The sequence below is a fragment of the Oncorhynchus gorbuscha genome, linkage group LG21, assembly GCF_021184085.1.
Source record: "Oncorhynchus gorbuscha isolate QuinsamMale2020 ecotype Even-year linkage group LG21, OgorEven_v1.0, whole genome shotgun sequence".
NCBI classification, from domain to species: domain Eukaryota; kingdom Metazoa; phylum Chordata; class Actinopteri; order Salmoniformes; family Salmonidae; genus Oncorhynchus; species Oncorhynchus gorbuscha.
Genome location: NC_060193.1, coordinates 29,766,206 through 29,776,462, shown reverse-complemented (window position 1 = coordinate 29,776,462; position 10,257 = coordinate 29,766,206). Strand labels below are relative to the sequence as shown.

The window sequence follows — 10,257 nt, the reverse complement described above, 5'->3', positions numbered from 1 at the left end:
TTATTGTGAATTAATTCATTGACGTTATCTCCAAATACGACCGCTTTAGAGAACCAACACATATTGGGACCACAACTACCTCCATCTACCTGAGCTTTGAAATTCCCACAATGATGAGAAAATTCATAATTCAGAACAATGTCCACAACCTTTTCATGTAAATGCCAAATACTGTAGCGCCAGATATTTCTGTAGTCAGTGAAGAATGACCTCCAGTTCCTTCTCATACTGCTTTAAGGAATTCATTACTTTAACACTCAATGTTATACTATTGCGACCGCATACTCTATTTTGCATGTTTATAGATATGGCCATCCAATATTTGTTTTTTTATTCACAAGTACAATTACATTCTCAAAATGACACCACTTGTGTGCTATTCCAGGTACCTTAGGTAGAACATCTATCCTCTCAGAACATTCTGGAACTGTTGGCAAACAGTTCCAAGATCAAGGTGCACATCTTATCCCTGAACCAATCTCTAGTGCTTATTTTATCAAAATCCTCAGTTAATGAAGACAGTTTCCCCTGAGTTGGCTTGGGAATGTCTTTATGTTTTGAGGAGTCACATGCCTTGCATTTGACGGTGGTGCATAAGTGAATGACTTCTTCCAGACCCAAGTGGAGAACCTCTACACACTACTTTTCCTGTCATATGTAACTAGACAAAATGTGGCTTTGTGCAGCCATTTGTTGATTCATTCTAAACTATTTCCTTTACACTACTGTAATGAAGTTGTTCCTGAACCATGGATTGTGAAAATGCCCCTGAATTCAATGCTTCAAACTGTGAAATGGCCTTTTTGAAGTGAGGAGACTGTTTCACTTGGTCAGCTCTAAGTATTCACTTATAGTATTGAGAAACATTCAAATGGGTAACTAAAGCGTAACACTGTTTGACCGCAATAAAAGGCCACTAACACTCTGTATTATTCAGAGCCCCATGACACCATATATAGATTCTACAAACCCTCCCCGATCCCACTTTTATATCGGCACAAATAATACATGTTTCTCTATAAGGCAAATACACTCAGTATACAAAACATTAAGAACACCTGCTCTTTCCATGACATAGACTGACCAGGTGAATCAAGGTGAAAGTTATAATCCCTTATATATGTCACTTGTTAAATCCACTTCAGTCAGTGTAGATGATGGGGAGGAGACAGATTAAAGAAGGACTTTTAAGCCTTGAGACAATTGAGACATGGATTGTGTATGTGTGCCATTCAGAGGATGAATGGGCAAGGCAAAAGATCAACATCGGCCAGCATCCCTGTGGAACGCTTTCAACACCTTGTAGAGTCCATGCCCCCAACGAATTGAGGCTGTTCTGAAGGCAATATGAGTTTGACCACATTAAAAGACAAGTAACACTCCATATTGTTCAGAGCCCAATGAAATCACACCAGATATAGATTCCACAGACCCTACTGAGTACTCCTGACCACATCTATAAGACAGTTTATGTCATGCATATATGGGGGCATTTATTTGACCTTGGAACATGTGCTAAACCACAAATATAATACAAATGTCCCTGAAATATGAACAAATATGAATCATTGTTAATGGTTTAGACAAATATTTGTCATACATTATGAATAAATAAATACAGGTTAATGGCACGTTTCTACTATTACGTGGGGTACTTGTACTTTGAACGTACACCCAAAATTCCATGACCCGGAAGTTATTTTTTAAGTGTTGCTGACGAGACTCTCCTTCCAACCAACCACAGTAGCTAGTCTGTTAGCTAGCTAACTTTAAAGCCTCCAAAGACATGAGCCGCAAAAGAAACCACAGTTTCACCGAAACAAGCCTTTCTCCCGACCCCCAAAACACATTCATGGACACGCCGGGGCCTACGGCGAGAGCCGAAGATGATTTCTTGGAATTCGAACCCGACGAGGAGCTACTCTGCTCGGTGAGCGACATCACCGAACACCTTGGAAGAAACATAACAGTGGTGCTCGAAACAGCATTGTCCGAAATCAGGAAAATTGTCAGCGTCAGGATACGGGTTCTGAAAATTGAGCTGCGGGAGAAAACAGACGAAATTGAAGTCCTTAAAGCAAGGCTGGAGATACAAAGAGACGGTAGGGACCCGTACCCCAGCGGAATGACCACCGAGGCATCATCTGTATTCCGAAAATCAGACTTCCATTCGGGCAGCAAGCACAGCAACGACCCCAAGAAAGCCAAACCAGCCATGCCTGGCGTAAAGAAAGAAAACATCAATGCAATTTGCGATTATCTGATGAAAGATAAGAATTCACGGGGGGCTGAAGCGGACAGCGACCCGAGCAATCCTCCGTCTGGTAGTGACAGGGACAGCCGCCACGAACCCCAGCCGCACTCCCTCAACCTGTGGCCGGACACCATCCCTGACGCGGGGTCTGGGGATGAGGAGTCGGACTCGAACACGGATGACCTATTCGGCATACTACCATCGGGAAGCAAACGGATCTACGACTATGAATGGATGACGGGTGTGGAGTACACGTCGGATTTGAAAGGTAAACTCACCAATCACTGTTCTGTGCATTGGCCATGGAGTAGGGTATACTTTGGGAATTGATATGCTGGATGCTGCCCAGTCTTGCACCATTGCATGTGTCTATGTAAAGGCTGTATAGGCCCACTCGACTTTTCTGTAAATGGGCATCATAAACGCCTAAATATGCGTTTGTTTATGCAGGTATGAGGGAGCCTAAATGTGAGACAATACCAGATGAAGACGAAGAAGAGAAAGACGAGGAAGAGTGTGATGAGTCAAACGAAAGGGATGGTGGATTGGAGCATCCCTCAGCACCTTTCTCCCATGACGCCCACACCCCTGACTTTCCCCTGCCCCCCCAGGCCTCTTCAGGAGGGGAGGGGGGCGGTTCTGTGGAGGACCATGTGGATCGACTAGAACCAGGTGAGGGGAGAGGGAGAAGACCTTTACGCTTTCATTTCATGTCGTCATTCATTTGTGAACTATCAAAAATAAAGTTGCACACTCCATGTGTAATCTCCCAGCAATTTAATGGGTATTTACCAACGTTTCGGCATCACTGTGCCTTCTTCAGGGTCATTAATTTGTGCTTTTGCTCCATTTAATTAGCAAAATTACAAGTAAAAAAAAAGGTTTTGCAGTGTGTTGACAATCTTCTGACCAATCCTTATTGCTGCTGCTTTGGCTGCATGCTTCAATTCCATGCTTAGGAACTCTAGTGGACTGAGTGCAATAACTGTAATCATTAATGTGTCGGTTCACAGGCCAGCAGTTTCCCTCCCACACATACCTCTGCCCGCTGTGTGGAACCTTCTGCCCCGACTCCTTGTTCCTGGAGGAACACATCAAACTGATACACGGCAACACCACCGGCACCCACAGCGCCCTGCAGTCCACCTCCACCACACTCCTCACCCTGGGGGAGGGTAGCAGTAACTCAAAGCGGGGGTTGGGGGTGCTGGAAGGTGGGAGCATGGGGGCTGGGTCTGGGGGGATGAGCCTAGCAAGAGGAGGAGGCACGAGGGAGAAGAAAGTGGAAGGGGGCTACGAGTGTGGCGACTGTGGCCGCCATTTCAACTACTTGGGCAACCTACGGCAGCACCAGCGCATCCATACAGGGGAAAAGCCCTTCATATGCCCCGAGTGTGGGGAGAGGTTCCGGCACGCTGCCCGATTGAAGAGTCACCGGCTGGGGCACAATGGCGGGCAGAGCCCCTTCCCTTGCCCCCAGTGTGGGAAAGGCTTCCCGGTGCTCTCCGGCTTAAAGAGGCACCAGCGGGTGCATACAGGGGAGAGCCCCTACGCGTGCCAGCAGTGTGGGCGGCGCTTCAAGGAGCTTGGTAACCTGTATACCCACCAGAGGATCCATAGTGGTGCCACACCCTATTGCTGCCAGCAATGTGGGAGGAGCTTCCGTCACCTGGGCACCTACAAGAGCCACCGCTGCACCCCAATACAGTGACAGTGACACTTGTTACCTTGGACCTAGGCTGGCCTACTGCTAAGTGTAGCCTAGCCATCGCAGGAGCCTATTGATTGACATGCTGTTGAGGAGACTGAGCCAGGAACATTGTCTGTCTAAAGACAAGCACCATACAGACTCAAAAGGGAGTGTGCCATGATGGGAAAGGTCAAAGTGCATCATGATAAAGAGATGAAAGCATGACCCTGTTCCAATACTTCAGAAACACATCCCTCCTTCCCACTTCGGTGAAATAATCCATGACTTATTCAACATTATAAACTAGGTGTTTTGAGCCCTGAATGCTGATTTGGCAGACCGTATACTGCTCTAATTACGGTGGTAACAATAATAGCAATAAGGCACCTCGGGCATTATTGCTTAATGATAGTATAGGTGAAAGCAATATGTTTTTCGCCAACCCCGAGTGGCACAGCGGTCTAAGGCACTGCATCTCAGTGCTAGAGGTGTCACTACAGACCCTGGTTCGATTCCAGGCTGTACCACAACCGGCCGTGATTGGGAGTCCCATAGGGTGGCGCAAAATTGGTCCAGCGTCGTTCGGGTTATGGATTTGCCGGGGTAGGCCGTCAATGTAAATAAGAAATTGTTTCCTGACTTTCCTAGTTAAAGGTTAAATAAATAAAAAACCAGTCAGATCGGGGATTATTTCTAGGAAGGAAGGATGCATTTTAGTTGTATTCAAATAGGACCCATGTTGGCATATCCTGTTGCGAAGAGGTCTCACACTACTAAGAGGAGTGTGACTTTGCTGCCACCTTGTGGACTTCTTATATTACTGCACAAATTAAGTTTCACAGTGGCACTGCTGTTTTAACCTCACTTACCTACCAGCGACTATTCTGCCCAGAGCAGATAAGTTGGCATTTTATCTTCTTTTTTTATAATGACGTAACCTATATTACTGACACTATATTCTTTACAGCTTTTTGGTATGTCCACCTGCATGATGATGACAACATCATCATGTGAGACATTTTTTTGTTCAGTTCCTTGCTACCTCATGTAGAACAAGGAATCAAGTAAGCTCTATGGCATTTCTATCTGCAACGTTTGACAACTGAACGCAGTCTTGATATCTAGCCCTTTCAAATGAACCCCTCTCTTAACAGACTAGTTATCTACACGGTTCAGGAAAACATTCAGTTCAAGGTGAATTATATGGGGGGAAAATGACCCCTCTTGTCTCAATTCACCCCAATTGTGTAGCTGGAAACTATCCCCAATACCGTATGTGACTGTTGAACACATAACAAAAGAAGCACCAACTTGTCCAAAAAATATCTGGTAAACAATTCGTATTAAAACGGGAAATGTGAAAAGCTAATAATTGACCATCTGCATTCTATGTGGTGTTTTGTGAGTGTACTTTCAACAATGCTAATACTCCCCCCATTGACGAAGACTTCCTGATGTGGACTTGGACTAAGATAAGGACTGGCATAGGAATAGAACATGTTTAAATGGTGTACATTTTGAAGGAACAGTCAGTGCCCAGAGAGCCTTGGTGACTCACTTGAGATGGTAGATTTGTGTGCGTTTGTGTACTTCTTTTGTATAACCAGCGGGCACTGCGTTTCTGTGTCTGTGCAGCTGTGTCTTCATCCTGCCCACTGCAGAGGGACAATCAAATAGGAGATAAACATTACGACCCTCCATCACTGATCACGACAAGCCCTTTATACACACACACACACACAGTGGCTCCCATTAAAGACATCCAAATTGTTGGAAAGCCGCAGAGAGCGAGACAGAGCAGGAGAACGCTAGTAGCATTTTAGCCCAGTAGGTCTACATGCCAGAGACACTTCCGTCCAAACATGAAGGGCAATACATTTGCAACACAAACAGATTCATTCAAAACAGGCCGCTGACCGTGGAAATGTGGTCCTTTATTCTTTGCTAACCCTGATGATATCTAAAGTTAACAGACTCGGGCATGTAGTATACTGAACAAAAGTATAAATGCAATCATTTCAAAGATTTTACTGTGTTTACAGTAAGGAAATTGATCAATTGAAAAAAATTCATTAGGCCCTGATCTATGGATTTCATGACTGGGAATGCAGATATGTGTCTGTTGGTCACAGATCCCTTTTAAAAAAGTAGGGGCGTGGATCAGAAAACCAGTCAGTGTCTGGTTTAATCATCATTTGTCTCATGCAGCACAACAAATCTCCTTCGAACATAGTCGATCAGGCTGTCGTTTGTGGCCTGTGGAATGTTGTCCCACTCTTCAATGGCTGTCGTACACGCCGATCCAGAGCATCACAAACATGCTCAATGGGTGGTGACACATTTGGTGAGTATGCAGGCCATGGAAGAGCTGGGACATTTTCAGCTTCCAGGAATTGTGTACAGATCCTTGTGACATGGGGGCCGTGCATTATCATGCTGAAACATGAGGTGATGGTGGAGGATGAATGAAACGACAACGGGCCTCAGGATCTTGTCACGGTATCTCTGCATTAAAATTGCCATCGATAAAATGCAATAGTGTTTGTTGGCTGTAGAGTGTGCCTGCCGATACCATAACCCCACCGCCACCATGGGGCACTCTGTTCACAATTTTGATATCAGCAAACCTATCACCCACACAATGCTATGCACATGGTCTGCGGTTGTGAGGCTCGGTAGGATGTACTGCCAAATTCTCTAAAGCGACGTTGGAGAAATGAACATTAAGTTATCTGGCAACAGCTCTGGTGGGCATTCCTGCAGTCAGTGTGCCAATTGCACGCTCCCAAATCTTGAGGAATCTGCAGGATTTTGTTGTGTGACAAAACTGCACATTTTAGAGTGGCCTTTTATTGTCCACAGCACAAGGTGCACCTGTGTAATGATCATGCTGTTTAATCAGCTTCTTGATATGTCACACCTGTCAGGTGGCTGGATTATCTTGTCAAAGGAGAAATGCTCACTAACGGTGATGTAAACAAATGTGTGCACAAAATTTGAGAGAAATATGCTTTTTGTGCATATTGGAACATTTCTGGGATCTTTTATTTCACCTCATGAAACATGGGACCAACACTTGGTGTGTTTTGTTGTTCAGTTTACAGTAGTTACAAGTGCGGTAAATGGATGACAGAAGAGAGGGAGAAAAGACATCACTCCAGTCCTCATCCTGTCCATGTTATTTTTTATTAAGGCCCGACAAAACTCCTGCCAAGGTATTGCTCTGGCTCTATGATGGCTGAGCATTTCACTTGTTATCTCAAATCGTGAAAGAGAGAGAGAAAGTGTGTTTATGTGCAATGTGTGTGCGTGAGAGAGTAAACAGGAACAACTAATCTTGGTCAACTCTCTCTCTTTCTCTCTCACTCTCACTCACCACCTGTCAATGGACCTGAGAGCTTGTAAGTGCTCTACAAGGACGAAATGTACCAGCAATAAAATACCAGGTTGTACATTAAAAGGAAATCATTATTGAATGATGGAAGAAAGTGTATGGACAAATAGGGGAGGTGACGGGGAGGTTAAGTATGCCTTGAATTGATCGATACGGTGTGAAAAGGCACCTGGCATTGAACAAATATGTGTGTGCTTGTGTGAGAAATGGCAGGCCCTGTTCACTGTCCCCTACTCCGCCTGGTAACACTGCAGGTCGTCTCACACACAGCCTGTAGGAGGCACTGATCTGCTGTATACAGCCTGTTAACCTGCAGGGTGTGTGGATGCGTGTGTCATGCACTACCTGGAAAGACCTTGGCTCAACCACAGAGCCGTGCAGCAAGTAAATGGGAATGTTTGTACTATACTGTAGCTGCACTCAAGAACTCTTTTCTTCTACCTGCATGGCAATCAACATGCATCAAATGGAGATGTCCTGACTACACCTCTCCTTCCTTCTCGTTTCGTAATCTTCACATTCTCTATCTCCCTCTTGCTCTCTTTCTTACGCGCACACGCATCCACACAGTCTTGTTTAACTAACCTTGTTGGGGGACACAATTGATTGCCATTGAAATTCATATTTTCCCTAACTCCTAAACCTTTAACTCCTAACCCTAATTCTAACCTTAACCCTAAACCCCTAGAAATAGTATTTTTCCTTGTGGGGACTAACAAAATGTCTCCAGTTTGGCAAATTTGTCTTAGTCTACTATTCTTGTGGGGACACACATACACTTGAATCCACCATTGCAGTGTGCTGTAATTCAGAGATGATACCCTTAAGGATTTCCATCAGTCACTGAGCCTAGCCATGCATCAACTCTCCAACTGCTAGAGAGAGAATGGAGACACAACTTTGAGTACTTCTTCACTAACATCCCCCATCAGGTCAGCCTAGAGGCCCTCAAGTTCTACCTCAATGAACGTCCCCCTAATGCTCTTCCTTGCCCTAATTGTATTTTATACAATGGGTGGGTCTAATCCTGAATGCTGATTGGTTAAAACCGCATTCCAGCTGGTGTCTATTCCACAAGTTGCCACCAGCTAAATCTATGACGTGAAAATGCCTATTTACTCTGTTCCATCTGACTGTGCAATCCACTGTCTCATCAGCCCAGCCAGGCAATTTATAAACTTGATCTCCACTATAAAAAGCATCTAGATATTATCTCACATTTCTTTTTGACTAACATTTTGTTTTCAACAGAGGAGATGTGTATTAACCTTGCTGTCTGTCTCTCCAACATTTGCAACATAGTTTCAATATTCAAATTCGATCTCCTGCTGTCCCATAGTAATGAACGTGTCGGGACGTGACAGAAAGGCAGGCAGCGTTTCTCAGCCAGTCAAAAACATGAATCAGTTGGAATCATTTTTATGGATTATATACAACAAAAATGTCAATTGAAAAAAGGTCAAATGAAACGCAGCTAATTTGCACTCTTTCCAGCTTCAGTTTGCAGTGATTGTGTTACTGTAGCTGTGTTGTTGGCTAGCTCCTCTGAACAACAGTGTCCTGATGAGTGAGCACATTTTCTATACCAGGCGAAATCTCACCTCATTAACTCAAATGTTATGGATGTCCCCAAATAAATGTCACTAGCAAACAGCTTAAACAAATGCAAATGCAGCTACTTTGCTGTTATTCTGGCTGCAATTTTGGACGTGACTGTAAGTTAGCCGTAGTTGGCTAGCGAGCAAGTAAGGGATAAGAACATTGCCAGCCAGTTAAAAACAAACGACTGGGTCGCATCCATAGATACAGAACAAAAAGACTGAATGACTGGATCGCGTCTCTAGCAACCCTAGATTTGTGTCGGGACTATATCTTGTGGAAGGATGAAATGGGATGAATAAATTAATCAAAATAACATGGTCATGAATTTTTTTTTTAAGTTTGTTTTAAAAAATATGTTGGTAACACGTTATATAAAAGTGATTATGCCATCAAAGCCGGTGTTTGGAGGATATAGTGGCACAGTTTGCCCGGACCCGGCTTCTCTGGCATTATCACTTTAGTGGACTGAACTGGTAGTCACCTCCAAAAATTTTCTCTTCAGAGGATACTCTTTCTTCCAGACCAAAGGAACAGCGATGGGGAGCACTATGGCTCCTAATTATGCAAACCTATATGTAGGAATGTTTGAGAAACAGGTGGTGCTGAATCCAGACCTTAACCCCTTTCTCTCCCATATTCTCCTAATTCTGAGATATATGGATGACATTTTAGCGATCTATGCAGGGATCCAGGAAGAACTCTTGGAATTCCATGCCTATCTAAACTCTATAAGTGAGCACATTCGTTTCACCATTAACTATGACCTACCCCAAATCAGTTTTCTTAATGTGATGGTTATTTAGGACAAAACCTCCCTCTATAGGAAACCTACGGACAGGAACACCCTCCTTAGAGGTGACAGCGTTCATCCACGTCCAATTATAAGTCTCCCTGGAAGTCAATTCAGCCACATCAGAAGAATATGCAGCTCTGATGCTTCTTACCAGAAACAGGCCACGCACCTCACATAAAGGTTTAAGGAACGGGGGTACAAAGACAATTGGGTAAAACATGCCAATGATAATTTTGATGGGCTAACACAGTTGGAAAGCCTTCAACCAAAAGCCTTCAACCCAACATCCTTCACCCGATACTCACCATTGGGGAAATAATTTTAAGGACATTATCAGGAAGCACTGGTACATTATTGATACTGACCCACAATTGAACCCCATCTATAAATATCCCCCACGTATGGTCTTTAAAAGACCCCAAACGAGCATGTGAGGGATCACGTGACCCTTGGAAGAGATGGCCGCGTGAACTAAGAGCTCCGCACAAGTAGTTTCCAATTCCTAATCTTACCTCCACTCCAAG

The 10,257-nt window shown here is 44.2% G+C and overlaps 1 protein-coding gene across 1 annotated transcript; it reads left to right on the top strand.

Annotated features, from left to right (window-relative positions):
- Nucleotides 1-1,722: 1,722 nt before the first annotated feature.
- Nucleotides 1,723-3,965, top strand: LOC124008008 (zinc finger protein 16-like). The gene is made up of 3 exons (XM_046318924.1): nucleotides 1,723-2,522; nucleotides 2,705-2,926; nucleotides 3,268-3,965. Exons 1-3 carry the CDS (start codon nucleotides 1,787-1,789, stop codon nucleotides 3,963-3,965), a joined length of 1,656 nt encoding a protein of 551 aa, XP_046174880.1. The 5' UTR covers nucleotides 1,723-1,786.
- The last annotated feature ends 6,292 nt before the right edge of the window (nucleotides 3,966-10,257 follow it).

Excerpts from the sequence above, each read along its gene's own strand:
- LOC124008008 (XM_046318924.1), top strand. The coding sequence starts at position 1,787 with ATGAGCCGCAAAAGAAACCACAGTTTCACCGAAACAAGCCTTTCTCCC. Across the intron at positions 2,523-2,704 it reads GTACACGTCGGATTTGAAAG|GTATGAGGGAGCCTAAATGT; the intron begins GTAAACTCACCA and ends TTGTTTATGCAG. Across the intron at positions 2,927-3,267 it reads TGTGGATCGACTAGAACCAG|GCCAGCAGTTTCCCTCCCAC; the intron begins GTGAGGGGAGAG and ends GTCGGTTCACAG.